This window comes from Chinchilla lanigera, unplaced genomic scaffold, assembly GCF_000276665.1.
Source record: "Chinchilla lanigera isolate Chin_1 unplaced genomic scaffold, ChiLan1.0 scaffold00050, whole genome shotgun sequence".
In the NCBI taxonomy this organism is placed as follows: domain Eukaryota; kingdom Metazoa; phylum Chordata; class Mammalia; order Rodentia; family Chinchillidae; genus Chinchilla; species Chinchilla lanigera.
Window position 1 is genome coordinate 12,387,877 of NW_004955451.1, and position 18,271 is coordinate 12,406,147.

At 56.2% G+C, this 18,271-nt stretch overlaps 2 protein-coding genes across 2 annotated transcripts; both read left to right on the forward strand.

The window, feature by feature from the left end:
• The first annotated feature begins 3,061 nt into the window (after positions 1-3,061).
• Positions 3,062-8,723, forward strand: Gip (gastric inhibitory polypeptide). The gene is made up of 5 exons (XM_005394598.1): positions 3,062-3,147; positions 3,675-3,815; positions 4,316-4,405; positions 4,713-4,814; positions 8,462-8,723. The coding sequence occupies exons 1-5, from the start codon at positions 3,062-3,064 to the stop codon at positions 8,721-8,723; spliced, it is 681 nt and encodes a 226-aa protein (XP_005394655.1).
• A 25-nt stretch (positions 8,724-8,748) lies between these two features.
• On the forward strand, positions 8,749-18,138 carry Snf8 (SNF8, ESCRT-II complex subunit). Its single transcript, XM_005394225.1, has 8 exons — positions 8,749-8,879; positions 9,214-9,264; positions 11,271-11,409; positions 13,788-13,892; positions 16,279-16,351; positions 16,854-16,995; positions 17,676-17,750; positions 17,930-18,138. Exons 1-8 carry the CDS (start codon positions 8,826-8,828, stop codon positions 18,065-18,067), a joined length of 777 nt encoding a protein of 258 aa, XP_005394282.1. The 5' UTR covers positions 8,749-8,825; the 3' UTR covers positions 18,068-18,138.
• Positions 18,139-18,271: the final 133 nt, after the last annotated feature.

An 18,271-nucleotide genomic window follows, 5' to 3' on the forward strand; every position in this document is an offset into this window, starting at 1 on the left:
TCTTTGGAGATGTACATGGAAATATGAGGTGGTGAAGGACCAGGGGTGTGCTGCTGCATGCCTGTAACACCAGCTCTCTGGTGCAAAGGATTTTTTATTTTGGGGGAGTTTTTGGTTTGTCTTTTTGAGACAGGGTTTCACTGTCGTTCAGGCTGGTCTGGAACTCGCTGTGTGGCCCAGGCTGGCCTCCTCCTGATTCAACCCCCCAGAGTGCTGGGATTGCAGTTGTGTAGCACACCTGTAACCAGCTTTGTTTTCTTTGAAAGACGCATAGCCCAGGCCACCTTCCAAATCATAACCCGCCTGCCTCAGCCTCCTGAGGGCTGGGATCCCAGGTGTGCACTGCCAAGCTCGGCTTGGCAAGGGTCCCCATGGGCCTAGCGGTGTGGGGGCGGCTGTGGGCCTGGAAGACAGTGGGGGGCCGGGCCTTCCAGGACTCAGCGTGCCGGGGGTGACTCATGGTGAGGAGGGCGTGTCACCGCCCGTGAGGGGGTCCAGAGAGGGCCAAGAGAGGGAAGTGGGCTCTGAGTCAGCCGCGGGGCAAAGCGGGAGCCTGGGAACTTCAAGGGCAGAGCCCAGCAGGGAGGCTGAGGCCGCTGAGTCAGCTGGGCCTGGAACTCCGGGCGTCCTGTCCGGGGCGCCCTGGGGAGACTGTGTTGTCACCACAAGGCTTCAGGAGCCAGTGAACCCCGGTGCTCCTCCGCTGTTCCACTTTTCTGTTTTGGTTTGCTTTCGTTTTTTTGGAGACAGGGTCTTGCTATGTAGCCCAGGCTGGCCTCGAACTCATGGCTATCCTCCTGCCTCAGCCTCCCGAGGGCTGCGATTATAGGCATACACTACTACGCCTGGCCTTTCCACTTTTTTTGACTTTGTTTTCTGGGGGTTTTTTTGAGACAGGGTCTCGCTATGTAGCCCAGGCTGGCCTCAAACCCTCAGCGATCCTCCTGCCTCATGTTCTGCTTCTCATTCTGGGGCCTCAACTGAGCACCGGGACCAGCTGGGCCCACCGGCTGGGTGCTCCTGTCACAGCACCCCGGCACCCGCCTCACCTTGCCCTGCAAAGCCGTGACTTGCACAACCCCTCCACATCCCCAGCCCTGTGCACACCCTCTACCGCCTCTCTGGATTTTGGGGTCCCATTCCTTCCTTCCGGGTCTTCTCTCTGTTTTTATTTCTTTTTCTTGACAGAGGGTCTTGTTGTGTAGTGCGGGCTGGCCTTGAACTCACTATGTAGCCCATGCTGGCCTTGAATCCCTGGAGTCCTCTTGTCTCAGCCTCCCAAGTACTGGTATCATAGTTGTATGCCACCACGTGTGGTTTTTTATTTTAATTTTAACATTTTTGTGAGGATGAGGATCAAAGCCAAGACCTCATGGATGCAGACCATGCTCCCCACGACCGAGCTCCACCCTCCCTGGGGCTCCACACCGTTAGGGGCCACCTGTTGCGTAGCCCTGTGGGTTTCTGTGAGTTCAAGGCCAGCCTGGACCACACAGTGCGCTCAAGCGCAGCCTGAACTGCATCGTAAGACCCTGTCTCAATAAAAGAAACTTTCTCGGCTCAGGTTTGGTGCCGGAGGGACTTGGGCGTCTCAAGGAGCCGTGTTCACATCCGGGCTAACCTAAGCCCACGGTCAAGGGCCCAGGTTTGACGCAAACTCTCTGAGCCATTAACCATGTCCCTCAGCAGGACACAGGTCACTGCTGCCCTCCTGTCCCCATGGAGGCCAAGGCTGCCCACTCACCGTCGCTGGGAGATGGCTTTGGGCCTCTTGCCGGGTGAGCGGGGCTGTGTGGCGGGACGGGTGAGTGGGCGGGCGGGCGGTTTCCAGGAGGCAGGGCGAGCGAGCCCTCCTCCCCAGACCTCAGCCCACGCCGCACCTGACTTCTGCTGGCTCCGCTCCCAGGCTGCCAAGTCTACCCAGTGCCAAGTCTAGCACCGTGGCCTCTACCAGGCCCTGGACCAAAGAGGTGGGTGTGAGCTTGGCCATTTTGTTTCATTTTGATTGTCAGACAGGGTCTCACTATTGTAGCCCAGGCTGGCCCTCAACTCCTAGCAATCCTCCTGCCTCAGCCTCCCAAGTGCTGGGATGACAGGCATGTGCTACTATATATGGCTCCAACCGGTGTTGAGAAGAACATGACCTCCTTTCCCCCAGAAGTGGCTGTGGCTGAGGCAGTGCCACCTTCCCCTAAGCATGCCCTGCCCCGGTCACCAGGCATGGGGCACCAGACAGGAAGTGGGGGACCACGGTGGCCATGTGCCATGGCAGGGGAGGACAGGGTGTAGGGGTCAGCCGTGCTGGCCCAGATTGCGGCAGAGATACCCAAATGTTAATCACCACTTAGCCCGGGTGGTGGAGAGGCGTGGCACTGTGTGTACATAGGCCTAATGTGGTGGGAACATGCGATAAGACGCCAGCCTTCGGGTGGAAGCCGGGGTATAAAGTGGCAGGCACCGAGGGGACCAGGAAGGGACCCCAGCCTGTCCTTCTGGGAGAGCGGAGGAGAGTACGGTGAGACAGAGGCTGGGACAGGGTGGATGGGGCCAAGGAGCAGAGGGCTCTGGGAACCAGAGCCACTGCGCCCTTGGGAAGGCCAGCTGCTGGCCCATACTTTTCCAGGACCGGCTTCGGTGTAGAGGGCTTTAGAGGAAGGTCCCCTCTGCTCCTTGTCCCTGCGGAAGACCCAGCAGGAGAAGAGCATGGTCAGACTTTAAGGGAGCAGGGTTTAGTGGCGCACACCTGTTATCCCAGTACTGAGGAGGCTGAGGCAGGAGCATCTCCAGGATTTCGAGGCCAGCCTGGGCTCCATAGTGAGTTCAAGGCCAGCCTGAGCTGCACAGCAAGACTGTCTCAAAGAAAGAAAAAAGCAGCACAAAGCAGGTCCACGTCCCTTCTAGTCACTGCCTCTGTTGCCCGCACGCCCACCTTCCTGGAGGTGCTGCCCGGGCCTCTTCAATCGCCTGATCCCGGCACCCAGCAGGGCCCAGGCTCCAACAACTCGCAGCCTCCTGGCCGCCCCTCATGCAGCCCTGTTCTTTCCAGGTCAGGACCAGGATAATGGCGGCCGTGAAGACCTGCTCTCTGCTGCTGGTGCTGCTGTTCATGGCCTCTGGGCTGGGAGAGAAGGGAGAGGCTCAGACCAGGTAGGGGCGGAGGAGGCAGGGGCTGGGGCTGGGAGAAATCCAGGCAGCCAGGCCGTGGAGAAGTAGGGAGGAAGGTCAGGTGGCTGCCCCAGGGCATGGTGAGGCCCGATGTAGAGAACTTTTCTTTTTCTTCTTTTTTTTGTGGAGAGGAGGGTTGAGACAAGGTCTCAGTATGTAATGCAGGCTGGCCTTGAACTCACTGAGATCCTCCTGCCTCAGCCTCCTGAGTGCTGGGATGACAGGCTTTCTTTCTGGATATTAGCTAAAGAAATGCATTAGAAAGGGCAAAAGGAAGAAAGCAAGGACCTGTGGGACTCAGTCCTTTGGGATGAGTGAGATGCCAGGGCCCTCTCTGCCTAGAAACCAGAAGCTAGTGCACACCCGCACAGGCACGTGTGCGCGTGCACCTGCTCAGAGGGCGCCAGTGAGCGAGACCCTGGCCCCGAGCGGCCCGGGCTGACCTCTGCTTCCTCCTTAAGGCTCATTCGCGCAGTGTCCTGACCCCTCTCCCTCCCCTCCTCCCGCAGACCCCAGGCCCCGTCCGGCGGCCCCCGAGGCCGCAGGTACTCGGAGGGGACGTTCATCAGCGACTACAGCATCGCCCTGGACAAGATCCGCCAGCAGGAATTCGTGAACTGGCTGCTGGCCCAGAAGGGCAACAAGAGCAAGTGCGTCCCATCCAGCTCCGTCGTCCCACCTGCTTTGGCCTCAGGCCAGGCCCGCGAGACCGAGTCTGCGCCTGCGCAGTGCCGCGCACAGCGCCCAGGGCAACTTTGCCTGGGGAGAGGGTGGAAAGGGTGGGGTGGGCGCAGGGCCTGGGCGCAGAAGCCCCATGTGGGCAGCAGGGTGGTGGGGAGCAGGACGAGGCTGGGTCCATCTTTATTTCTTTTTTCTTTTGGGGGAGGGGAGGTTGAGACAGGGTCTCCCTATATAGCCCAGGCTGCCTTTGAGCTCAGAGCGATCCTACTGCCTCAGCCTCCTGAGTGCTGGGATGACAGGCGTGCAGCACCTCCCCTGGCCAACCAGTCATTCTGAAAAGGGGTCACTGGTGAAGGCTGAGTGGAGAAGGCGGCGTCCTTGCTCTGAGAGTCGTGGTGACAGAAGATCCAAGTGTTCCCAGATGGGGCAATATCTCAGCCTCCCCCTCAGTCCTGATCTGTCTCCTCAGCTGGCGACATAACCTCACCCAGAGGGACACCCGCACCCCAGAGCTGCCTGGACCATCTCAGGGGAGCCAGGGACCCTTGGAGCCGCAGAGGTGAGACCCCCGCCCCTGCAAGGAGCAGGACCTCACTTTTAGCCCAGGCTTGTGTGGAACTCATGGTGATCCCCCTGCCTCAGCCTCCTGAGTGCTGGGATGAGGGGCGTGTGTGACCATCCCCTGCTCTCCTTTTGGCTCTGGCTGTACTGAAAAGCCCAGGCCCCAGGGTCTGCGAGCACAGGGAACCGAGAGGCTGCAGCTACCCCCTCTCACCCGCCCCTTGGTGTCACAGACCCTGCATCTGTACCCTGGGGGAGGCTGGGCTCAGCAGGCGCCTGCACTGTCCCCTCTGTGCCCCACCCAGGACCCCCAGTGCGGATCTGCTGAGGGAGCTGCTGGTGAAGGAGCTGCTGGCCCAGGAGCTGCTGGCCTGGGTGGCGGAGAAGGCGGAGCCGCGCAGCCTCAGGTGGGCAAGGGCTCTGCGCCGGGCACACAGCAGGGCCTGGGCTTCCGGGCCGCACGGATCCAGGCTCTCCCTCTGTCAGCTGGGGATAGACCGCGCCCTGGGGGAGCTGGGCAACCCTCCCACCCCCAAGCAGCGCCCAGCCTTACTCAGACCTTGTCCTCGACACACACAAGCAGATTACTTGGCCAGCCTGTCTTTCTTCCTCCCTCCTTCCTTCCTTTCAACCTCCCTCCTTCCTTCTTTCCTCCCCTCCCCCCCTTTTTTAGACAGGGTCTCCCTATGTAGCCCAAGCTGGCCTTAAACTCACAGCAGTCCTCCTGTCTCAGCCTCCCCAGTGCTGGGATGACAGGTGTGGGCCGCCACGGTGGCCCAGGGCTTGGATAAGAGAAGGGAGTGAGGGTGTTGGCAGCTGTCCTTAGTGCTGGGGTCCTTCTCAGCTGCCGTCCCTTCCACCTCCTGTCCCCTGCCCTCGCTGTTTGCCTGCCCATCCCTGGTCTTGGCGTCCCATCTGGACCCTGGGGACCTCTGCAGGTGGGGGCACAGGGTCCTGCTCTATGGCCAACAGCCAGTTCCGTGGTCACCAGCTAGGTGCGGCAGGACACCCCTCCAACCTGCAGAAGCTGACACACATCAAAGCCAGGTCACATGGGGGCTGTTATTTGTTTATTTTTCTCGGTGGCCCTGGCAACGGAGTGGCAAGTCTTCACTCTGAGCTACACCTCTAGCTCTTTTTATTTTTTGAGGCAGAGTTGCAAGTTTCCCAGGCCAGGCTGGAACTTGTGATCCTCCTGCCTCAGCCTTCCCTAGTGCTGGCATGACAGGCGGGCGCCACCAAGTCTGGCTGCCATCTAGACTTTGATACGGGGGCTCTGGGGAGGTTCAGAGGGAGCCGATTAGCGGGTGCCCGGGACGGGGGTCTGGGCCAGCTCCCTGGGAAGAGGTAGGTGGAGACACCAGCGGGAAGGTGGGGCTGTCCCTGCGTTAACTCCCACTCCCCGGGGACAACGTGTCTTCCTGCCCTGTTCCCCGGTCCAGGTCTCAGTGAGGCTCCCGCCCAGCTCCCGCTGGATTCTGCACTCCGTGTGCCCAGCTCCGCTTCCGCCTGCCTCCGGAGTCCCCAGGAGAATCCAGGCCAATAAAGAATGTGCTGAAATAAATCACGGTGTCTACCCCGAGCTGATACAAATCTCCGCGAGCTCGCTCCGGGCCTGTGTGTGGGTGTCTGTGTGTGCTTGTCCCTCCCAATGGAAAGGTACACCTTTGAGCCGGGTGTGCTAGGACCGCAGCACGCAGGAAGCTGAGGCAGGAGGAGCTACTGAGATGAATGGAGTTGAAGGAAAGGGGAAGAGCCGCCCCCAGGCTATCTCTGGATTCTAGAAGGTGGAGGTCAGACTAGGGTGGCAGTGGTGGGTGCCGGGAAGCGGGCAGCTGTCTGAAGTCCACACTTAATCGTCAGCAGCCGAAGCCCGCCCCACGCAGGGGGCTGCTCGGGACAGAGCCTTGAGCGGGTGGGGGGGGAGGTGGGGGGGGCACTTGCGCCTGCGCAGTCGTGTGTGTGTGCGTCCGCCCCCCACCATCCCCTCCCCCCAGCCCTCCCGCTGGTTCAGCCCGTTAGGCTCAAACACAACTGAGATCTGCCACCGCACTCGGCTAGCCTGAGCCTTTTAGTGACTGTCTCTCAAGTGAGAAAAATGAAAGCCCAGGACGGCTGGGAATGTAGCTCAGTGTGAAAGTCCTGGGTTCAACTCTCCCTAAAACAGTAAAAGACAAAATAAAACAACAACTAAAAACCCATAATCGCCTTGAAGGCCTCATGATAACCCCATACAATACTATAATAATAGCTGTTAGCCAGGCGTGGTGGGGCACGCCTGTTATCCCAGCACTTGGGAGGCTGAGGCAGGAGCATCATCGTAAGTTTGAGTGAGAGCCTGGCTCAAAAAAAATCAACAAACAAAGAAGAATAGCTGTTAGCTGTGCACTGCACTGGCTCCAAGAGGTAGGAAATTAAAAGCCCAGGCAGGAGTTAGCACTCTCCCTCAGGGCAGCAAGTCCTTGGGAGGGAGGCCGTCTGCGGTCCCCCGCCCCCCCGGGTGAGTGCAACAGAGGCCTTGGCGCCATGGCTGACTCATCTGGAGCCCTGTGATCAAGCTGGGAGCCACTGGGAATCTGAGACGGCTGTGGTCGGAGGGAGAATTACACCGTCGACTCTGGGCAGGGCTACAAACCAGATTCTCCCCTTCCAGCCAGGAACTGTCCCGTAGATCATCAGTGGCTCCGCAGACTTCCGTCTGAAAGGCCAAAGGGAACCAAGGTGTCTGAACGGGGCCGTGAGTGTCTGAGCGCGTGTGGCTGGCGGGGCCGCGTGCAGGGAGCTGTGAGCCATGTGAGTGGGCCTGCCAATTCAATCTGCCATCCTCGCGCCGGAGTCAAGGGCGAGGAGGAAGGGTGCGCGTCCTTGGGGCTGGATTTGTTTAGGAGAGTGTAGAGAGACCTTGAAGTCAGTACCTTTCTGAATGAGTGATGGAAATTACAAAGGCCACGGTTTGGACCTCAATTCCTGCACTAGACCCCAACACACCACGCTAAAAATTATTTTTTTGTTTTTTTCCGGTACCGGGAATCAAACTCATGACCTTGTGCTTGCCAGGCAGGCGTTGTGCCGCTGAGCTAAATCCCCAGCCCCGACACCACGCTAAAAATTAAATGGGAGTCACCATGAAATGCCACATCATCAAGCTGACACTAAGCTCTCTTTGTTTTTCTGAGACAGGGTCTCCCTATATAGCCGAGGCTGGCCTCAAACTCACAGTGATCCTCCTGCCTCAGCCTCCCAAGGTCACACCTGGGACCACAGGTGTGCGCCACCACACCCAGCAAACTAAACTGCTCATTTGACCTTTCAGGATACTAGGATTAGAGGGATATTCCCAAACAGGCCAGTTTCTGTTGGGGTGATAACAAAGCTCCCCCTCCCTTAATGTTCAACATTAAAAGGTAGCCTGAAATAATCTGATGTTAACCTGTTATCTGCCTATTACTCTGTCTCTCTGTCCTCAGTTTACAAGGACTGAAACGACCAATCTGTTTTCTGCTCCTGCTGTATACAGAACATCTTGCCTGTCACCTGACCTCTGTTAGTGTGACCATCAAGGCTCAGGATTGTCCCTGGCCTGGTGCCATCAACAGTTCCTGTGCTTTATGGGATGAAGAGTTGCCCAACTCTAGAATTGAAAATAAACCAGTTAAGATTTCTGTAATTTTTTTCTTTTGTTTGTTTGTTTGTTTTCTGGTACCGGGAACCGAACTCACGACCTTGCTCTTGCCAGGCAGGCGCTGTGCCGCTGAGCTAAATCCCCAGCCCCTGTAATTTTTTTTCTTTTGATTGGGGCCAGTTTGGTCTGCGCAAAGTGGTGGATTGGTCAATCGGAGGTTAGTGTGCATGACAATGTGCTTAAAAGGCTCCAATAAAGCCGGGCGTGGTGGCCTACCCCTGTAATCCCAGCACTCGGGAGGCTGAGGCAGGAGGATCGCCACAAATTTGAGATAGTTCAAAACCACTCTGAACTACACCGAGAGACCCAACTTCAAAAACCAAAAAGACTAGAATGTGTTAAGGGGGCAACCATGGCTTTTGCTCTGTATAGGACTTCGATGGTCAGCACGGGCCTGGCTGGCTCTAGGCGGTCGGGGTGCATCTGGCCATCTGGCCCGAAGCACCAATGTGGGCTGGATGAGCGTTGCCGCACGAGAGCGGCGAGGATCCGCGTCTCGAGGCCAGGCAACGAGGGCCGGGATCGCATCTCTGTCGCGCAGCTTCGGCGCCACCCGGGGTTCGCACATCTTGACCACCAGGGAAAGGCCGCGCCATTGAGCGCCTCAATCAGCGAAAGGAAGCGCGACGCGTGACTTCCGGCGCGCGCTGATGACGCGTCGCCCGGACTTCCGGGTTGGGAACCCGCGGCGAGTCGGGCTCCCGGCGGCGGGGCGGCCCGCGGGCCCGGGGCAGGGATGCACCGTCGCGGGGTGGGAGCTGGCGCTATCGCCAAAAAGAAACTTGCCGAGGTGAGGGCGCCGCCGGCCGCGCCCCCTGGCTGCGAGACGGAGACTGCAGCCGAGTTCTGCGTCCTCGCTCGCCTCCGGGCAGAGCCTGACGCGGGCTTCGGGGCGCGGGCAGCGTGCCCGGCCCCCGGTGGTCGGAGTGGCGGCAGCCCCGGGCCCTGCGCCCTTCACCGCTCTTCCCGAACGTGACCGGAGACACGTCGTGTCCCTCACCCCGTCCTGCCTTGCGCAGAGAAAGGAAACTTAGGAGACGCGTTCCCCTTGCTCACGTCAGCCGTGCGCGCACGAGCGGGGACCCCCAGCGCCCGCCGTCACTCACGCGAGTCTCTGTCCGCAGGCCAAGTATAAGGAGCGGGGCACCGTCCTGGCCGAGGACCAGCTGACCCAGGTGAGTGACACAGGGCTGTCGGGACGCCTTCAGTGTAAACGAGATTGTGTAGATTAAACTAAAGATGTGGGGTCTGCCAAATCCCGATTTTGGGGAAGCTGCACCCTTTTAGGCGACGCTACTATTAGCTGGCATCTTTAAGTGATTACACGCTCGTAAGATCCTGGTAGCCGGCCGTGGTGGCGCACGCCTGTAATTCCAGCACTCAGGAGGCTGAGGCAGGAAGATCGTTGGGAGTTCGAGGCCAGCCTGGGCTACAAAGTGAGCTCAAGGCCAGCCTGAACTGCAAAGCGAGACCCTGTCTCAGAAAGACAAAAAAAAAAAAAAAAAAGATCCGGGACACATCTGTTTTTCCCTCCCTTTCCCTCCTGGCTTTTGTTTTCTTATGTCGTGCTGGGGATTGAACTCAGAGGCTGGCACATGCAAAAGTGCTAACGCGGGGCTACATCCCCAACCTTTTCTGGTTCCTTTACTATTTTTTTTTTTTTTTCTTTTTGAGACAGAGTCTCGCTATGCATTTCAAACTGGCCTTGTGCTCACTTTGTAACCCAGGCTGGTCTTGAACTCCCAACAATCCTCCTGCCTCAGCCTCCTGAGTGCTGAGATTACAGGCGTGCACCACCACACCCAGCTGGTTCCTTTACATCTCAGTCCTGTCATCGTAAATTAGAGATGAGCCAGGCATGGTGACACACACCTGTAACCCTAGCACTGAGGGGCTGAGGCAGGAAGATTGCAAGTTTATTATTTTTTAATTTTGGGGGGTGTTTGACACAGGGTATTGCTATGCAGTTTGGACTGGCCTTGAACTCACTACTTAGCCTAGGCTGGCCACAATCTCATGAAAAGCCACCTGCCTCAGCCTCCTGAGTACTGGAATTACAGGGGTGCACCATATTGTCCAGCAGGATTACAGGTCTGAGCCCAGCCTGGGCAGTTCAACAAGACCCTGTCTCCAAAAAGGGGCAGGGGGAACTAGATGTAGCTCAGTGCAAAGGTCCTGAGTTTAATCCCTAGTACCCCAATAAATAAATTCTCAAAAAAACACTGCTGCTTCTTTGAGAATAGCATTGTATTGGGAAGACTTATGCCATAGTAAGTGATGGACCTGTTTGAACACGTTAAGGCAAGGGAGTTGTTTTTTATGCTTGGCATGGGCCCAGGGCCTTGTGCGTGCCAGCCGAGTGTTCTGCCACTGAACTACTTCCTCTACTTCCTCAACATCCCCAGCCCCAAGGGATTTTTTTTTTTCTTTTTTCTTTTGGTAATCCTGGGGATTGAACCCAGGGCCTTGGCACTGAGCTACATCCTTTTTGTTTTTTATATTGAGGCAGAGCTTGCTAAGTCACTCAGTTGCCCAGGCGTTGCTTGAATTTGTGATCCTCCTGCCTCAGCCTCCCAGAGTGCTGGGTTTACAAGTAGGCATCACCGTACCTGGCTGGGAGTGGTTTCTGAGCTAGGCGCAGTGGCATACACCTGTAATGGCAGGTACACTCTGGACACTTTGGGAGGCGAGGAGGGAGGATTGCAAGTTTGATCTGGTCTGAGCAATTTAGCAGGATCCTTGTCTTAAACAGAACAAAGCGAAATAAAAACCAGTGTTTGATGTAAGATTGCAGTAGCCTCCATGCAGACTCAAACTCCAGGAGATCATCGTGCCTCGGCCTACTGAGTGTTGGGATGGTAGTACAGGCATGTTCTACCATGCCCAGCTCCCAGTTCTATCGAAAAAAAGTTTTTCTGGGAAAAAGAAAAGAAGCAGCAGACTAAATGTGCATGTAATTATTTGAAGCCCTTTAGAACAGGGCTGCATGAAAAACTGCCAATTTCAGAATGGAGGAGACAGAACAGCATGTCCTTCCTGCTGGGCACAGCCTGGTGGGAAGAGGCAGAGACAGATCAGAAGGGACCGGAGGCAGCGGAATGGTCTCCTGAGGATCAGCCTTTCTTGCCCTGGGCTTCTGTCCCTCGGGCCAGCCCTGACTCCCTTGCTCCCCGTCCCCTAGATGTCAAAGCAGCTGGACATGTTCAAGGCCAACCTGGAGGAGTTCGCCAGCAAGCACAAGCAGGAGATCCGGAAGAACCCTGCGTTCCGCGTGCAGTTCCAGGACATGTGCGCCACCATCGGGGTGGACCCCCTGGCCTGTAAGGTGTTGTCCATGGGGCCTGTGTCCTCCTCTTTGTGTCTGCCCGGCCAGTGTGGGGGGTCCAAGGCTGTTATCCCAGGGGACAGCTGGTCCCAACGTGAATGCTGACAGTGCCGTACAGGGGTGGACTCAGGTCAGCTCTTAGCACTGAGCTACGTCCCCAGTCCTTTCTGGTTCTACTTTGAGACAGGATCCTCTGCCTAGGCTTCTCAGCACCTGGATTACAGGTGTGCGCCGCTGTACCTGCTCTTGCCCTTAGCATTGATGAAAGTAGTACGTGGTTATGCAGTCAGTCAACGAAGTGCGGTGCGCAGGCGGACAAGCCGGTCTCCCGGCCCGGTGCTGTCATTCCCGACGTGACTGCTGCCGACGGCTGGAGACACACAGACCCGCTCCACCTTGCAGTGCTGCAAAAGCAGCGGGCAGCTGGGTGCAGCGGCGCAGGCCTCTGTTTTCTCTTCCTTAGAAGGCTGAAGCAGGAGGATGGTGTGTTCCAGGCCACCTCCAGCAACATGGCAAGAACCTGTCTCCAAGACAGAAAACAGTGACAGACCGCAAATGGCATTCACTACAACCCATGCTTGAATTTTCAATATCCATTTTTTCCGTACTATGATTTTTCTCTTGTGACAGGCAGCTGCAGCTCAGTCACAGGGTCACCCATGCCTTGTAGCGGACTGTGGCTAATCTGTGACATTCTATAGAATAGGTGTATAAATGCATTTTTATTTTATTTTTTGTTTGTTGAGACAAGGTCTCAGCTGTAGCCCAGGCAGGCCTCGAACTCACTGAGATCTTCCTGCCTCAGCCTCCCAAGCACTGAAATGACAGGCTTGCACCACCATACTTGGCTGCTTTGTTGTTGTTGTTGTTGTTTGTCTTTTTGAGACAGGGTCTCACTATGTAGTTCAGGCTGGCCTTGAGCTCACTTTGTAGCCCAGGCTGGTCTTGAACTCACAATGATCCTCCTGCCTCAGCCTCTGTCGGCAGCAGTCACGTGCTGGAATTACAGGCATGCGCCACTTTGCCTGGCTTTTGTTACTGTTGCTTTTCTTTTTGAGACAGGATCTCACTGTGTAGCCCTGCCTAACCTCAGACTCACGGTGATCCTCCTGCCTCAGCCTTCCAGTACTGGGAGTATAGGCACCACCATGCCCAGTGACGCCTGGCTCTTTATATGCATTTACATAATTTTTCAGTTTATGGTGGATGCATTGTGATACAATTCCCCTGTGATATGAGGAGCAGTGGTAAATCTGTGTAGACCCGTGGCTGATACTCTGAGGCCCTGTATGTGGTTGGAAGCATGCTGCACTGACTGCTTTCCAACCTGCATTTTTTCACTGAATAGAGTGTTGCCAGTGGGTATGGTACACCCCTCTACAGTCCCCACTGCTCAGCAGGCTGCGAGAGGCGATCACAAGCCTGAGGCCAGCCCAGGCAATTTAGGGAGACCCGTTCTCGGGACAGCCAGCCATGGTGGCACACGCTTGCGGTGCCAGGACTGGGAGGCTGAGGTAGGAAGATCAAAAGTTCACACCCTGCCTGGGCAATTTAGGGACATGGTGAGACCTGTCTCAGAATAAAAAGGGGAGATATTGTTTAGTGCAGAGGCCCTGAGTTCAATCCCTAGAAGCACAAATTAAAAAAAAAAAATAGCCACTCATGGAGGCACATGCCTGTAATCCCAGCATTCGGAAGGCTGAGGCAGGAGGATTGCTGTGAGTTCAAGGCCAGCCTGGGCTACATAGCAGGAGCCTGTCTCAAAAAAAAAAAAAAAAAAAAAAAGAGGGCCAGAGCTGTAGCTCAGTGGCAGAACACCTGCCCAGTATGTGTAAGGCCTGGGTTCCAACCCCAGCACCACAAAAAGAAGAAGAAATACTGAATATTGTCCCCCATTGCCTCTTTTGTTTTGTCTTTTTGAGACAGGGTCTCACTATGCAGTTCAGGCTGGTCGTGGACTACATAAGGTTGGCCTTGAACTTGCGGTGATCCTCCTGCCTAACCCCTCCCAAGTGCTGGGATTACAGGCATGTGCCACCATGCTAGGCTTTTTTTTCCTTTCTTTTCCTGACCTCCCTTCATGCTAGGCATGAAACACAGGGCCTCTTGCATGGTGGCCAGTACCCTCCAGCTGGGCTGTAACTCCAGCCCCAGAAGGGCCCTGCACAGTGTCCATCCTGTGCCACTGTCTGAACCTGTTCTTCAGCACAGGCTCCCAAGAGTCAGAGTCAAGGGACCCTGTGGTGCGAGTGGAGCCAGACTTAGGGCTGGGTGACAGGACCCCCCGAGGGAGAGATGTTTTCAGCCAGTGCTGACGGAATGAAAGGGACGCAAAGGGAGCAGGGACCTGGCTGTGGGCTTTCTGTTTTGTAGCTGGAAAAGGCTTCTGGTCAGAGATGCTTGGCGTGGGCGACTTCTACTACGAGCTGGGTGTGCAGATCATCGAGGTGTGCCTGGCCCTGCGGCACCGCAATGGAGGTGAGCCCAGCCGGCAGCCGCCCTGGGAGCGCCCTTTCTCCCCCGTGCCTGCAGATAGCAGGGGTTGGGGTTTTATTTCTATTTCTTGCAGTTCCTGTTTGCAGCACACAATCGAATTGAGGTGCTGTTTCTGCTACCTGAGCATCTCCCGGCCGACTCCGGCTAGGAGGCTCCATCAGCCCCACTCCTTCCAGCGGGGTGGGGCGGACTCGAGTTTGCCTTCTCCCCTCCGGAGTGTCAGGCCTACCGTGCCTTTCCCAGGTGTGGAGACACCATGGAGTCTTTAGGCTCCTAAAACATGACTCTAGGCTGGGCGTGGTGGCACAGTATTCTGGGAGACTGAGGCAGGAGGATTGCAGGTTTGAGCCAAGCCTGGGTAACTTGGTAACATAGGGAGACCCTGAATGTGTTGTGTGTGTATTTTTTTTAAACAAAGGCAGGAGCCAGTCATGGTGGCACAGGCCTGGAATCCCAGCACTTGGGAAGCTGAGACAGGAGGATTGCTGACAGTTCAAAGCCAGCCTGGGCTACATAGTGAGACCTTGTTTCAAAAAAAAAAGGAAATATAAATGGCCAATAAATACACGAAGAAATGTTCAATATCGCTGGCCATTAGAGAGGTGCAAATTTTTTTTTCTTTGTCTTTTTGAGACAGGGTCTCGCTATGCAGTTCAGGCTGGCGTTGAACTCACTTTGTAGCTGAGGCTGGTCTCGGACTAACCACAGTCCTCCTGCCTCAGCCTCCTGAGTGCTGGGATTGAGAGATGCAAATGAAGACAACACTGAGATTCCATTTTATCTTAGAAAGAATGGCCACCATCGAGAAATCAAATAATCAGAAATGCTGGCAAGACTGTGGGGGAAAAGGAGCTCTCCTACCCTGGTGGTGGGAGTGTACACTAGTACAACCATTATGAAAATCTTTGTGGAGATTCCTCAGAAGGAAAACTAGAAATCCATTTGACCCAGCTATTCCCCTTCCATAAATCTTGCCAAGAGAGTTAAAGACATCGTATTGCAGTGAGCCAGCATACCCACGTTTATGGCAGCACAACGCTAACTGCTCAATCTTGGAAGTGGCCTGTCTGTCCGTCAGTGAATGAGTGGATAAAGCAAATGTACACACCGCGGAGCACTACTCTGCCATGAAGGGTAAACTTGGTCATTTGTGGGAAAATGGATGCCCTTTGAGACCGTAATGTTAACAGAAACAAATCAGGCACACAAGCTTCAGTATAGCACAGTTTCTCTTGTATGAGAGACCCAACTTAGAAATAAAGAGCAAATGGAAAGCTAGATGGCAGGAAGTAGGGAGCTGGCTGTTTCTCAAATGGGAAGGGGAGCTGGAGAGGGCGGGAGGGGAGGGAGGGAGGGACGGGGGATGAGAAAGGAATTAAGCGGTGTTCTGTCCACCCTCCCACTCCACGCAAGGACCGTGAACGTTACGGACTGTGAATGTGTACTAAGGAAAAAGTACATTTTTACCTGGAGGGGTGGCACTTGCCGGTCATCCCAGTACTCAGGATGTTGAGGCAGGAGGATTGCTGTGAGTTCGAGGCCAGTCTGGGTGATATAACTGAGTTTAAGGCCAGCGTGAACCACATAGTGAGACCCTGTCTCAAAAAAGAAAAGAACCTCTGTATGTATAGCTTTTCCAGGGTAATGCTGGCTTAGCTTGAGGAGGACATTTTCCTGTGTCTCCCTCTCGTGAAGTTCTGACAAGCTCCAAACTCGCAGGCTTGTACCCAGTTGGTTGGTAAGAAAACAGGTGAAATTTAGTAACTGGAGTACTGTCTGCTCCTTGGAGACTTTGGTAAAGCAGTGAGTCCTTATTTAATGCAGTTGCAGGCTGGGCACCCCGCACTCCCCTCCAGTCCTGCCACTCTGGGGGCTAAGTGGGAGAAGTGCAAGTCAGAGCCTGGCCTGAGCAACTGAGGGACTTAAGGACAACAGTGAAAACAGTAAAATTTTTCTTTTTAAAAAAAGGACAGAGATGCCGGGTGTGGTAGCACATGCACTCAGGAGGCTGAGGCAGGAGGATTGTTGTGAGTCCGAGACCAACCTGGGCTACAAAGTGAGCTCAAGGCCAGCCTGAATCGCAGAGCAAGACCCTGTCTCAAAAAGACAAAACAGGAAAAAAAAAAAAAAAAAAAGGACAGAGAATGTAGCTCAAGGGCTGGAGATATAGCTCAGCGGCACAAGCACCTGCCTGGCAAGCACAAGGTCCTGAGTTCAATTCCTGGTACCAAAAGAAAAAAACAACACCGAGAATGTAGCTCAGTATGGAGGCCCTGGGTTTTATCCTCAGTACTGAAACAAACAAACAAAAAACACAAAGTGCTTGCAGCCGTGAAATTAATCTGCTCTCCGTCCCTCTCCCCAACAGGTCTGATAACTCTGGAGGAGCTGCACCAGCAGGTGTTGAAGGGAAGGGGCAGGTTCGCGCAGGATGTCAGCCAGTAGGTCTTGCCGTCTAAGCCCTTGGAGTAAAGAAAGAGATCTTTAAAACTCAGATGGCCAGGCCAGGCCTGGTGGCACAGGCCTGTAATCGCAGCACTCTAGGAGGCTGAGGCAGGAGGACTGGAAGTTCAAGGCCAGTCTGGGCAACTCTTTTTTCCTGTCTGTTTGACACAGTATCTCACTATGTAGTTCGGGTTGACCAGGCACTGTGTAGCCCAGGCTGGTCTCAAACTTAGAATGACTCTCCTGTCTCAGCCTCCCGAGTACCGGCATTACAAGCTTGCACTACCACCACGCCTGGCTTGAGCCTGGGCAATTTAGCAAGACTGCCTCAAAAATAAAAAAATCTGGGCGTGGTGGCACCTGCCCGTTTTGCTGGGAGTGGCCCAACTGCTGGGCACTCTGGGTCGTGTCTCTGGGTGGCTTTGGGCAGAGCTGAGGCGGTGTTGTCATTGTTGGGTCGGACCCACCAGGCCCCTCACACTGCTGTCCCTCCTGTAGAGACGACCTGATCAGGGCCATCAAGAAGCTCAAGGCACTGGGCACGGGCTTTGGCATCATCCCAGTGGGCGGTACCTACCTCATCCAGTCTGTGCCGGCGGAGCTCAACATGGACCACACGGTGGTGCTGCAGCTGGCCGAGGTAGGGCCTGGTCAGAGAGCCGGGTTGTGTGCTTGAGGCACGTCTGACCCAGCACTCAGGAGCGGGGCTGAGGCAGGGAGGTCGCCTTGAGTTGGAGGCCAGCCTGAACTACATAGTGAGACTCTGTCTCAAAAAAAAAAAAATCCTCCCCCAAAAAGATAGTTTTGTTTTTCTCCGGTACCGGGAACCGAACTCACGACCTTGCGCTTGCCAGGCAGGCGCTTTTGCCGCTGAGCTAAATCCCCAGCCCCCTAAAAAGATAGTTTTGTTTGCAGCCCTCATTCCTCAGCACGCTTGAAGCGTGTACCATCTTTTGCGTACCCCGTCGGGTGTTCAGGGAAGACACCGGTTTTTAAAATTCTGTGATACTAAAGAAAACTGAAGGGGCGCGGCACGGCGGCGGCCGCGTCCCCCGCGGTGTTGGAGAGCGCCTGCCCTTCCCTGGTCACCGCGGCCCTCCTTGCCCGGGCCTTCGGTTCCGGGAAGTCCGACCTGACCTCGCAGTGCCGCCGCCCCGCCTGTGCCCCTGCGTCCCTTCGCCCTCCGCAGGGTCTCCGGACAGCCTGGTCCTGTGCCCTCCCAGGCCTGGCCCCGTGGTGGCTCTTCCTCCCCTGGGGACACAGTTCTGCCCTCGGGTGGCGCTGGGCACCCGACTGACCCAGCCCCCACCCCTCCTTCAGAAAAACGGGTACGTGACGGTCAGTGAGATCCAGGCCAGCCTCAGGTGGGAGACGGAGCGCGCCCGCCAGGTGCTGGTAGGTGCTGACCCAGCCGGGGCGGGGCCGGTCCGCGGGCAGCCTCTGGGCCTCTGGCCGAGCCGTGTCCCCACTGCCGGGGCGACGGGGGGTGGAGCTCCGTGGCACGGCAGTGTCGCCGTGAGAGCCTCCGTGGGCAGGGTCGCGGGCCACCCACGACCCCCCGCGTCCCTCCCCAGGAGCACCTGCTCAAGGAGGGGCTGGCCTGGCTGGACCTGCAGGCGGCCGGCGAGGCCCGCTACTGGCTGCCCGCGCTCTTCACCGACCTCTACTCGCAGGAGATCACGGCCGAGGAGGCCCGCGAGGCCCTGCCGTGACCGTGCCGACCTCCCGCTGGGCCGGGGGCCCGGTTTCGTTTCTAGGAAATAAAGTCTTGAGTTTTACTTTCTTCGCTCATGTTTTATTTTTTAAAAGTACCCTCACGAAGGTTTTTGGAGGAAGCCTGGCTCACCCAGTCGGGAATCCCGAGCAGCTGCACGAGGCGTCCCCGGCCCTGCCCCGGGCGAGGCGCGGTCTCGTGG

Coding starts and splice junctions, on each gene's coding strand:
- Gip (XM_005394598.1), top strand. CDS start 3,062: ATGGCGGCCGTGAAGACCTGCTCTCTGCTGCTGGTGCTGCTGTTCATG. Junction 3,148..3,674: donor AAGGGAGAGGCTCAGACCAG/GTAGGGGCGGAG, acceptor CTCCTCCCGCAG/ACCCCAGGCCCCGTCCGGCG. Junction 3,816..4,315: donor CAGAAGGGCAACAAGAGCAA/GTGCGTCCCATC, acceptor CTGTCTCCTCAG/CTGGCGACATAACCTCACCC.
- Snf8 (XM_005394225.1), top strand. CDS start 8,826: ATGCACCGTCGCGGGGTGGGAGCTGGCGCTATCGCCAAAAAGAAACTT. Junction 11,410..13,787: donor CGGGGTGGACCCCCTGGCCT/GTAAGGTGTTGT, acceptor TCTGTTTTGTAG/CTGGAAAAGGCTTCTGGTCA. Junction 13,893..16,278: donor CCTGCGGCACCGCAATGGAG/GTGAGCCCAGCC, acceptor TCTCCCCAACAG/GTCTGATAACTCTGGAGGAG.